Source organism: Malus domestica, chromosome 14 (assembly GCF_042453785.1).
Source record: "Malus domestica chromosome 14, GDT2T_hap1".
Classification (NCBI taxonomy): Eukaryota; Viridiplantae; Streptophyta; class Magnoliopsida; order Rosales; family Rosaceae; genus Malus; species Malus domestica.
The window spans coordinates 3,728,055-3,741,034 of NC_091674.1; the positions used below are offsets into that span (position 1 = coordinate 3,728,055).

At 35.4% G+C, this 12,980-nt stretch overlaps 2 protein-coding genes across 2 annotated transcripts; both read right to left on the reverse strand.

Moving 5' to 3' along the window:
- Positions 1–375: 375 nt before the first annotated feature.
- On the reverse strand, positions 376–1,086 carry LOC103454225 (uncharacterized). The gene has a single exon (XM_008393817.3). It carries the CDS (start codon positions 1,084–1,086, stop codon positions 376–378), a length of 711 nt encoding a protein of 236 aa, XP_008392039.3.
- A 2,624-nt stretch (positions 1,087–3,710) lies between these two features.
- On the reverse strand, positions 3,711–4,400 carry LOC139191545 (uncharacterized). Its single transcript, XM_070812428.1, has one exon. The coding sequence runs from the start codon at positions 4,398–4,400 to the stop codon at positions 3,711–3,713; it is 690 nt and encodes a 229-aa protein (XP_070668529.1).
- Between the last annotated feature and the right edge of the window lie 8,580 nt (positions 4,401–12,980).

Sequence of the window (12,980 nt, forward strand, 5' to 3'; positions counted from 1 at the left end):
TAAAATATTTAGGATTAATTTTTATTAGGGCTTTAGAAGTCATTTTACAAAAGGTTAAATGTGTCAATAAATTTTTCATCAAAATGTGGGTGGGAAAAATAGGAGTGAGGTGGGTATAACAGCTCTCTTTACAAAAAAAAAAAGTTCAAAAAATCAATTTCAACTAAGATAATAATTTAGGAAGTCAAACGGCAGTTTGCTCTTGACAATTTGCAATTGCAAAATCCTTCTCCATCGAACCATTACATTACAACCTCTAATTAAAAAGCTAAATCTGGCCTGCCTGCTTTTGCCACCTTAAGAAAAAACAAAAAATAAAAAATAAATAAATAAAATAAAATCCTATTTAGGCTATTTGATTAAGAAAAGTCTGATTTAGTCAATTAGCACGGGAACCGAGCACATCGTAGGCCCTCCACTAATCCAGCTTCCGAACCCTACTTTAGGCAAGAAACCAACCCTCAAAGCCAAACATTGAGGGTTCATTATAACAAATTGTGTTCCCCACCAACCAGTCTTGTACGTAGCCCAAGCAAACATTTCCATGCTTAATTCCACAGCCCCATCTTCACGTTGCCTTTTGACCTCGTCCAACACCCATTCCTCCACAACTGGTTGATCATCATCTTCTAACCCCGTTGTCGATATCTTTACGCGCATCGTTCTTTGCTGCTTCAATCCCAACACAAATGGCTCCAACGAGTATGTCAGGATGACGTTATCTTTGTACGAAATTGAACCATCTAAGCGATTAAAGCGCACCCATGAAACCAGATTAGGGTTCTCTATTGTGAAGGTTACGTCAAAGTTGGCACCTAGCATTCCTCTTGAGATGTTAAGTTTGGACATGAAGAGCGAGTTGAGTCGGATTTTTGGGGGTTGTGGAACGAGGGATGTGGCCATGACGATGCATATCAAGGTGACTATCCCTAATGCGAATAACAAAACACGGTGAACAAGTACCAATTTTGATGCCCATCTCGATGTAATAGGCTGCGATATGTAGGGGTTTGAACTCGAAGGGCTGTGTGAAACTGGCAGCAGCGGAATGGTGACTGAGCGCTGCGCTGTTTTACTAATCCCCATGGGTAATAGAAGTTTATGCTTGTAATATAATGTAGGCGGTTACTAGGGATTTTTTCAGAGAAAGAGAGATGGGATTTGATGAAGAAATGAGCCGGGGAAGGAAAGTTAATATAAGGGAGAAAAGGAAACTAAATAACTACTAGATAGAAGAGGTCGTTATAAACTGAAATTAATTCGAACCAAAATTTACCAAAAGGGAGTAACAAATAACTAGAGGAATTTCCACACATCAGTCATTTGATAACAAATAAAATGATTAACTGCGCTACATGTCTCGAAGTAGAAGGTTGCTGAAATATTGTTGATCCACCTACTTCATTATATATGAGATAAAATCTTACCAATATATTTTTACATGACCTGATCAGTTGTAAACGATGATATAAATTTAAACACTTTACATACGAAAGATCTGCGCATATGAAGTACAAGCTATAACCAATGTTTTAAAAATCACTAGGCAATAGTTGGACAGTGTGAAGGTCTAGCGTTTATGGGTCTAGGCAGTTTTTTTGTTTTAATGAAAGTTATTGTACAACTATTATCCTAAAAATTATACAGCCTATGTGGCATGCAGGTCGAGTAACTAAGGAGCTAACTATGTCCTTTGGTGATACCCTATTGCACTCGATCCGGCGAATGTGTTGAATGCGATGGATGTGGTGTAATGCGCTTCTGATTCCTGAATCGAGCGATTTCGACTGAGGAAGTAACATTCTCAGCCTTGGATTCTGTAATTTGAAAGCAAGGTTATGCAAATCAGTGTGAAGTTCTGGATCTTATGCACCGAATTCGGTGGCCTTGATTATATTGGTAAGAATATAAGTCCACCAAACTATATCAAACTATAGGGACAAGGATACTCAAAGAAAATGAGTGTTTTAATTGTAAAAGTGATTCGACTGTCTGAATGCCAAACTCTGAAAGTGACTTGAGAATATCCAATTATAAAACGCTCAACTTCTCCAAGAAGGCTAATGAAGTGATATTTTTTAGCAAGAGAACCAAAGACTCTTTACCGACGGAGACTTGAGATAGTTAACCCGTCAAACTTGAAAAACTCGCCCTCTAACTAGACAGTCGAGACTCTTAAGCTAAACTGGTCCTACAACTCTGGCCTCATCTATCCGGACAGTCACCTTTGCTAGTTACCTTCGAAAACCTCGTTTAACCATGCAATGGTCATCCAACGGCTGTAGTTAGTAAAGTAGTTAGTGTTTTTTTTTTTTTCTCTCAAAAGGGATGAGAGGGTTTGCGAGCGTTGGTTTGTGTGTTGCGTTGAAGGTCTTGTCCACGTTACAAACCTTCTTGTATTTATATGAGCAAATTTCTTTGACCCGAACAAGGGTTTATCTAACAACATTTGGAATTATCTCCATGAATAGTTTTTCCACCGGAATTCTACCGTTATCAAGCATCAATGCATTCTACTCGAACTAGGAATTTGAACCTAGTCCTTTCTCGTGATTAATTAATTCATTCCTCACCCAGCCACAAGTTTTGACCCTTACACAATTCAATCCAACGCTTATCAAAACCATCGTAAGTCCTACTCTAACCAGGACTCGATCGAATCGTGATCCATTCCTGATCACTACCAATCTCAATTCCTCTAGGACTCAGTTGAGTCACCAACATCTAGCCATTGGGCCAAATATTTCACCATTGAGCCGAGGTTCGCAGTCTTGTCTGTAGGCTAAACTCCTTCTCGACCCAAATTTGGGATTTCAAGCCTAAACAATAATGTATAAATTAAGGGTCTACTTATATTTAAAAAATAAAAAAAATAAAAAAAATATGCTTGTATTTGTAAATATAAAATGCAAATGAAAGGATATATAAATTATAAAGTATACAAGCTTCTAATGTTAAGAGTTGATCAACCACCTTATGAGTGGTAGTTTTTATGTTTCCTATGGTTTTGTGCGCATGATAAAGAACTATGAGAAGGAAACTCAATTTTTGTAGAAGGTGACTCATAGCAATACTGCTTTTCGAGAATTACAAGATCATTAAAAGGGTGATGTGGTCTTTATCTTGTGGTGCCTTTACAGATAGTTCTACAACTTGCACAGTTTAGTCCTCATGAGTGTTATCTTTCATGTTGGTTGGAAGTGAGTTTTCCGTAGCTAATTGTATCGTATTCCTAATGAATTTTTAATTGTGAAGTTGTGGTGCTTCTTTTGGCATGTTTGACCTCTTGATTATGTTTGGGATGACTTGTTAATTTGTATGTTTATTAGATGTTTGTGTATGAGTTTTTGAATCATCAGCAGTTATTGTATGTATGAAAATGCAAGAAGAATTAAAAGTTGATCAATTGGTTAGCTCTACTGTTTAAGGATCTTACGTTTATTTTCTCTGTGTAGGGAAACTTGGTTAAATTAGTCCCTAATTAACTATATATGTACAAAGTATAGAAACAAATGTTCAATAAATTCTTTTTTTTTTCCCTCAACACTTGTAGGATTCTTTCAACATATACACATGGTTAAGATTAAAGAAGGTTTATTTTCAACATTGATACGTACGTTCATGATTTACAAGAATATTCTACGTCCATCAGATTGTACAATCTCAACCTATACCCTAGTACTAACTAAAAAAACAAATTTCCGATTTAATCAACTAGCATACGAACCAGTTGAGAAAGTCATTGGCCCTCCGCTAATCCAGCTACCAAACCCAACTTTAGGTAAGAAGCTAACTCTTAAATTCAAACACTGAGTCTCCATCGTAACATTTTGTGTTCCCCACCAACCATTACCATACGTAGCCCATGCAAACAAATGCATGTTAAAATTCATAGCACCATCTTCTTGTTGCCTTTTGATCTCTTCAAACAGCACCGGCCGACCTTCGTGTGACACGGTTGTAGAAAACTTCACCCGCAACCTTTTATGTTCCTTCAGTCCCAATTCAAATGGACCAACATGGAATTTCGAGAGGGGATTATCTTCATATGAAATTGAACCTTCTATGCTCTTAAATTGAACCCACGAAACAAGATTAGGGTTCTCTATTGTGAAGGCTACATCCCAATTTACCCCAAGTGATGTGTTTGAGACGTCAAGCTTGGACACGAAAAGTGAGTCAATTCGGATTTTGGGGGATTCTGAAATTATGGACGTGTACATGAACACACATAGCAATGTGAATGTACCTAATGCAAGTAATAAAGCGCGGTGGACAAGTACTAATTTCGCAACACAACGTGACGTGATAGAATCTGATATAATGGGGTTTGAAGGGTTGTTTGAAATTGGGAGCAATGGCATTGTGGCTGAGTGGTCAGCTTTTGCAGTATTTTCCATGTTGGTTCTTGTTAGGAATTTTTTTTTTTGTAAGAAAGAGAGATGTGAGTGAACAAATGAGTAAAAAAAGTTAATTTAAAAGGGAGAAGATAAAACTGAATACCTACTAGAGTAAGGTGGACATAACCTGAATAACGACTAAATTGAGATGGGAATAAAGAAATGTGTGGAGACAATTTGTGATGTGTGGTCGTTATTACCTGAAGTTAATTGCAAACTGAAATTTGCTAAAAAAGAGTAACGAATAACTATTATAACAAAAAAAAATAACTACTAGAATTTCTAAACATTGTTAATTGTTAATTACTTAATTAAGAACAATTAACTCAACTATATAATTTTCTCTAAACGCTAAAATAAAACAAAAATAAATTCATGCACGTTAAAGCACATTACCCTCCCATGTATTGAAAACAATAAATACACGAGAAAAATAAAATAGGATACCAAATTACGGTGAGACTACATATAAGCTCTACAAGTTATTAGAAGTACCTAACTTCCCATCAAATTAGAACAAAGATATCACACATGCCCAACTTACTAAGCAAGTTGGTGAACACTACTAAAAATAGCTTTAGTAAGCATATTCAACTAGATGATCTCTAGTCCACACGAAAGGAATAGTAATAGCCTCATCATCTAACTTCTTAATACAATGACGATTGATCAATCTACATGCTTTGTACCAAGAGTGATTTTCATTCCGATCAAATCGGAAACAAGCACTCTAATGCCAATTCATAAAAAAATTCAGGATAAATATTAGTTCAAAATTTGAAATTTTGAATTATCGAAATTCATTGGAAATGTTGGATCCGATTTTTCTTTTTTTTTTAGAATTTTGGAAACATAAATAAGATTTCTTACATTTTGCAAGATTTTGAAGATTTTCAAACTTTTATGTATCCACCACTGAATATCTTTTTCTGAATTTGTGCGATGTTTTTATGTTGTTATGTATGTGTATGACATAGTTATATTAGACAAGATAAAATAGTATGTATGATTATACTCTTTGTGTTTAATATATAATAGTATCATTAAATACAATAAAAATACGAAATAAAGCATATCTAAGCCTAAAAACATGATAAATAAGAACATGCATGGTTTTTTTTATAGTACTAAGTTTGAGAAATTTTGGACCACATAGGTACAATTCAATTGCCATCCAAAATTTTCCAAACTTTTTGGAATCGGAAATTTTCAAATTCGAACAGAAATTTTCGGTTCAAATTGGAATATTCGGTCCAACTTGCACACCTACTTCGTACTATTATGTTGTACTAGTTTATGAGAAATCTCAACAATTGTTTTGTTATCACAATGTAGACTCACAGCTTTCTTTGGTCCAAACCCAAGATCTTGCAATACTTTCTTCAACTACAACAATTCACAAACACCATGGGACGTGCTACGAAATTTAGTTTTTACACTAGACCTCCACCAAAAGTAAAGTATCCAGATCTGAAACGCCTATTAGTAATTAATTAAGCGAAATCCGCATTTGTATACCTTTCCATTGTTGGAGTATGCTCGAAAAATAATTGACGTGACAATACATAATTTGTTATTTGTGGCAACCCAATGTCGAGTCGTCGATGACAAGGGCAAGTGAGAACATCCATCAATCGAGCGTGTGACCTAATAGCAGATTAGGAAGATTCATTGTGATTAAGATGATTCCAAGGAATACCTTAAGTTGTAGGGGCGGGATTGCAAAGAAGTTTCAATCCTGAATATTGACCAACCATAGAAGTGTATGAATGGAAGATTATCTATTTATCACACTTCTAAGTTGTGGATGCAACTAGTCCTTAGATTTGAGACATCATTGGTTATCTCATGTTAATAAATGTGATCTTTGGCATATACACAGGGTAAATATCATAGAAGGTTTACCTTCACCTTTGATACGTTTATGATTTACAAGAATCTTCTACATCCATCAAATTGTACAATCTCAAACTACACCCTAGTACTAACTTAAAAAATAAAATAAAAATCTCCGATTTAATCAACTAGCATACGAACCAGTCGAGCAAATCATTGGCCCTCCGCTAATCCAGCTACCAAACCCAACTTTAGGTAAGAAGCCAACTCTTAAATTCAAACACTGAGCCTCCATCCTAATATCTTGTGTTCCCCACCAACCATTACTATACGTTGCCCATGCAAACAAATGCATGTTAAAATTCATTGCATCATCTTCATGCTGCCTTTTGATCTCTTCAAAAATCCTCTCCTTCACACCCGGCCGACCTTCGTGTGACACGGTTGTAGAAAACTTCACCCGCAACCTTTTATGTTCCTTCAGTCCCAATTCAAATGGACCAACAGGGAATTTCGAGAGGGGATTATCTTCATATGAAATTGAAGCTTCTATGCTCTTGAATCGAACCCACGAAACAAGATTAGGGTTCTCTATTGTGAAGGCCACATCCCAATTTACCCAAGTGATGTGTTTGAGACGTTAAACTTGGACACGAAAAGCGAGTCAATTCGGATTTTGGGGGATTCTGAAATTATGGACGTGTACATGAACACACATAGCAATGTGAATGTACCTAATGCAAGTAATAAAGCGTGGTGGACAAGTACTAATTTCGCAACGCAGCGTGACGTGATCGAATGGGATAGAATGGGGTTTGAAGGGTTGTTTGAAATTGGGAGCAATGGCATTGTAGCTGAGGGGTGAGCTTTTGCAGTATTTTCCATGATTAGTTCTTCTTATTACGGGGTTTTCTTTTTTTCTTTTTTTTTGGTAAAGAGAGATGGGATTAATGAAAAAACGGGTGAAAGAAAGTTAATTTAAAATGCAGAAGATAAAACTGAATAACTAATAGAGTAAGGTCGACATAATAACGACTTAATAAGAGAAATGGGAATGAAGAAATGTATGGAGGCCATTTGTGGTGTAGTGGTCGTTATTACCTGAAATTGATCGCGAACTAACATTTACTAAAAGAGAGTAAAGAATAACTATTAGAATTCTATAACAAAAAAAACATAACTACTAGAATTTCTAAACATTGATAATTGTTAATTAAGAAAAGTTAATCTCATCTATACAATTCTCTCTAAATGCCAAAATAAAACAAAAACAAGTTCATGCACCTTAAAGCACAGTACCCTCCCATGTCTTGAAAACAATAAAGACACGAGGGAAAAAAAACACTAATACTTTGTAACTTTGTTGATGAGAATTGTGAATTGTAGTATTCTCTTAGAGAATACAGGTATATAGAGGGATTTATAAGCCTGCTATACAAGTAATTAGAAGTACAACAGGAAACCTAATTAAGGTAAGACTACAAATGTTATCTACATGTTATTAGAAGTACCTAACTCGCAATACTCCTCTTCAAATTGGAGTAAAGATATTAAATATGTCCAACTTATCAAGCGCATGGGAGAACACACTACTAAAGAGAACTTTAGTAATTAATTAGTATATTCAACTAGTTGATATTCAGTCCACATGAAAGGAATAGTAATAGTCTCTGCATCTAACTTCCTCTTAATACAGTAATGATCAATCAATCCATCTAGCTACATGTTTCGTCCTAGGGAGGATTTTTTGTCAGATCGAATCAGAAACAAGCATATTTCAATGCCTATCCAAAAATGTTTCGGAATCAAATATTAGTTCCAATTTTTTAATTTTGAATTATCGAAATTTTCCAAAAATTTCGTAATCGGTTTTATTTAGGAATTTTTGAAGCATAATTCTGATCTCCAACATTTGGTAAGACTTTGAAACTTTTCAAAATTTTTATGTATCCAACATTTAATATTTATCTAAATTTTTTTGAGATATTTGTATGTTGTTACCTATGTATATAACATAAATTATATTAGAAAAAAGGTAAAATAGTGACTTTGATTATACTCTTCATGTTTAATATATAATGGTATGATTAAATATACAGATACAAAATAAAGCATATCTAAAATAAAACATAATAAATTAAGAATAAGAATGGTTTTTCTATAGTACTAAGTTTTAGAAATTATGGACCGAATAGGTAAATTCCAATTGTCATCCAAATTTTGTGGAATCATCGGATTCGGAACTGAAATTTTGATTTAGATTGGACTTTCCAATCCAACTTGCACCACCTACTTCAACTATTATGTTGTTCCGGTTTATGAGAAACCTCAATAGTTGTCTTATTATCACAATATATACGTGTAGCTTTCTTTGGTCCAAACCCACGATCTCATGATAATTCTTCAACTACAACAATTCACAAATCCCATAAGACGTGCTACGAAATTTAGCTTTTACAATAGACCTCCACCAAAAGTAAAGTACCTAGATGTGAACGCCTATCAGTTATTAATTAACCCAAATCGCATTTGTATACCTTTCTCTTGTTGGAGTATGGCCGGAAAGTAATTGACGTGAGAACACGTAATTGGTTATTTGTAGTAATCCAATATCGAGTCATTGAAGACGAGGGCAAGTGAGAACATTTGCCAATCAAGCATGTGACCTAATAACGGATTAGGAAGGTTCATTGTTGATTAAAATGAGTCCAACAAATACCTTAAGTTGTAGGGATAGGATTGCAAAGAAGTTCCAATCCTAAATATTTGACCAAACATAGAAGTGTACCAATAGAAAATTACCTAATTGTCAATCTGTTTAGACCCAAAATGACATTTTTAGGCCGAGGGTGATTATGGGCTCAGCCCAATGTATGGGACATCAGGAATCTCATAATATTCTCAAGAAAAGCCCAGCCCAGTAACATTCGGCTAAATCCTATTAGAACACAATCTTATCTGGATAAAAGGATCGGCCGAATCCTAGTATAACAAGGAGTCCTCAGAGGCCAATTATGCCTCGAATAAGGAAATATGCCAAGAATCAAAGGTTGAATCTAGAAGATAACAAGGCTGGATTCAGCATCCTACATAAACTAGGACTGGTCGAAGCCCCATTCGGATTTGATCAAGGAATTATAGTTGAGTGGGACTCTACTTCGGCTATATGGGAAGTGCTACTATATATACAAAAAAAAGGGGAATGCATCATTCAAAGCCCTTCCAAATCAACACACAAATCGGCTTTGTGCAAACACTTACTTTACGTGACACCTCTCAAACACCTTGAGATGTTTTTATTTACCTTTTTTCCACCAACACATCTTCAATTTGGATAAACAGTACTGTGTTGGCAACTGGCAACATCTTCAGTTTGGATAAACAGCACTGGAGTCGTAAAAGCAGCCGACCAGTGAACACCTTCAGTTTGGATAAATAGCACTGCTTCAAGACCGACTGGTTATTTATCCAAGTCTTGGTCAACAAGGAATTTCTAAGTCCTTGTTGAAAAAGGTAATCTCATTAGCTTTCTCAGCGAAGTGAGGTGTTACCAAGTTACAACATTCAGCACACTGAAAACCGAATATTTATTGAACTTTGTAGAACTAGCAGCCTTATCTTTAGGCTTTGGAACCTAAAAGCCAAGGCATGTTCCTTCCTCGGCTGCAGTTGCAAGATTTAGAAGTCATCAATGCACCCAACGCCACATCAACATTCATTCACTCCTAGCCTAGCTCGGCCGACGAGTTGGCACACCCTGCATTTAACCGAATGACGTAGTTAGCTTATTAGCTATTTGGCCTACACGCGACGTAAGCTAAGTAGTTTTTAGGGTCAACACAAACGTATCACACTTCTGAGTTATGGATGCAACTAGTTCTTGGACATAAGGCATCACTGGTTGTCTCATGTTAATTGTGGGATCATGATTTTTCAAGGCCGGAGTAAAACAAATTAGAATATGAATACCTCAGAAGTCCGATCATGAACTCAACAGCTTTTGAAGCAAAATTGCACAGACAGAGTTGCGATGCCACCATCACCGATCTGTTTGAAATTTAACACCTCTAATGACTAAAAAGTCAACTTTGCAATAAATTATATGGTCATTTTGGTTCTCGTACCTAGTCAACTTAATTGTTAGAATGATGCCTTATTTGTTTAAATAATTTGATCAAGGTCCCTACCATCATTTAAGGGATTTAACTCTTACACTTATGCATTCAATATCCCAAAAATGTGAAATTTAAACACATTCAAATAATACTTTTACAATATAATAATTACTTAAAAATCAATAATAGAGTAATATTATTCTTCACATAGTTCTAGCAAAAAAAAAAAAATGCACCCACGTAATCATTAATATATTTAAAAAACTATTGATATATTTTAAAACATAAAATAAAATACATGTAATTAGCATGCTACATTCACCAAAAAAATATAGGTACAAATTAAATTAAAAAAAATATGGTATATTAAAATAAAATCAAGGTACAAATAAAATTAAAAAGAAAATTGGTACAAACTTATAAAATAGGTATAAATTAAAAATAGATGTTTATACCATACTTAGGGCCTCCGTATTTAGATCTCGTATAAATAATCAGGGGACTCAAATGTAATTATGTAATTGTAGACATCGAAATTTTGGTAAATAAATGTTGACCGATAAATCAAAGTTTCAACGCTCATGTATTACATAAATTTTACACGTAGCGTGTGACTCGACGAAAAATTGAAATGAGTCAGAAAAGTCATCAAACAGGACACGTGTCAACACCTGGCAGAAACGACTTATTTCATCTGGAATATTATATTCAAAATTAGGCCTTGGAAAATTCTATAAATAGAAGCCAATTTCATTCATTTCATTTCACTAATTGATATGACACCAAAACCTTGAAGTTTTGAAACTCTAAAGCTCTCAAGCAAATTCCGAAGGATCGAGAAAACTCTTTTCGTTCTTCGCCAAATCCGCATTCAAGCTCAAGCCTCGACGGCCCCTTGAAGAACTTCCACCAATTCAAGATTAAGCCCCGACGGCCCTTGAAGAAAGTGTTCATCGTTCATCATCCGTTCACCCTAAGATCAAGCCCCAACGGCCCTTTGGATCAACAACGTCGACAAATTCACACATCCAACCGTCCTTCAAGATCAAGCCCAAAATCCCTTGAAGATCCGTTCATCACTGTTCTTCAAGATCAAGCCCAAAAGCCCTTGAAGATCCATTCATCAACTGTTCGTTAAGATCAAGCCCCAAAAGCCCTTGAAGATCCGTTCATCAACAGTTCTTCAAGATCAAGCCCCAAAAGCCCTTGAAGAAAGCGTTCATCGTTCATCATTCGTCCATCCTACGATCAAGCCCCAACGGCCATTTGGATCAACAACATCGACAATTACACACCTTACGGAGATCGAATCAGATGATCAAATTTGAGAGAGATTGTAACCCAAAATCATTAAATACAAATATTATTTTGTGCACGTGTTCTTGTCTTGTTTGTTTCAGGAAAATTTCGTGTTTACAGTAATAAGGGAAGAGGCAAATATGTAATAAGTGAGGAGTCCTTATTTTATAAAATGACCCCTCACCCTCACAATTGGGGAGAGCCTCATTCTCACCCTCGGAGGCCAATTCATAGGCCTTAAGCTCTCCCTCTCACCCCCTCTCAAAGCTCTCACTCTTAGAGCTCTCTCTCTCTCTCCCTCACAAATACTCTCAGAGAAATATAATCAGTGTGGACGTAGTACAAACCTTGGGGTGAACCACGATATATCTTATGTTATTTACATTTCATGGAGATTCACGGTCGGATTTACGTTGTTCCAAGACCTTCGGTTTTGTGCATCAACAATAGAAATATAAAAAATGCTAAAAAGATATATTTGAAAATGTTAATAAGTGTTTTATTTTTAAAATTGACAAATAAAGATATGTAAATAATTTAATATTCAAATAATTGTCACATCCCGGCCCGGGGTGGACCACTTCCTGGACCCGCTCCACCACCGTAGCACAATATTGTCTGCTTTGGGCTTACCATTCCCTCACGGTTTTGTTTTTGGGAACTCACGAGCAACTTCCCAGTGGGTCACCCATCCTAGGAGTGTTTTGGCCTCATTCTTGCTTAACTTCGGAGTTCCTACGGAACCCGAACCCAGTGAGCTCCCAAAAGGCCTCGTGCTAGGTAGGGACGTGAATATACATTTAAATATCACTCCCTTGGGCGATGTGGGATGTTACATAATGACATGAATAAAAGTAAAAAAAAAATTGATCAAAATGAAAAAAATAATAATAATACTTTTTCAATTAATGAGAAATGAAAATGAAGGATGAGAACCTAATTTATCATAAATTATATACCACAAATGGATAAAACTACATCCAATTGTTATAAAGAATGTTGCTTGATTAATAAATTTATTTACTTGGATCCCAACTGTGTATATACTTATATAAAGTCGCATTCTAGTTATCGGGTTTTAAATTTTAATCAAGTAAAAAAAAAAATGACGGTAGAAAGTAAGAAAAATTGAGGGTTTTTATTTTTATTTTTATTTTTTTAACAAACGATATTATCTACATTAAGGGAGAGAGGATGGGCTTAGCCTCACAATGGACTAGCAGTAATGTAGTTCAAATTCGTCTTTGACGAGAATCAAATTTAAGACCTCTCACTTACAAGTGAAAAGAAATATCACTAGACCATAATACTAAGTGGCAAAAAAATTGAG

Coding starts and splice junctions, on each gene's coding strand:
- LOC103454225 (XM_008393817.3), bottom strand. CDS start 1,086: ATGGGGATTAGTAAAACAGCGCAGCGCTCAGTCACCATTCCGCTGCTG.
- LOC139191545 (XM_070812428.1), bottom strand. CDS start 4,400: ATGGAAAATACTGCAAAAGCTGACCACTCAGCCACAATGCCATTGCTC.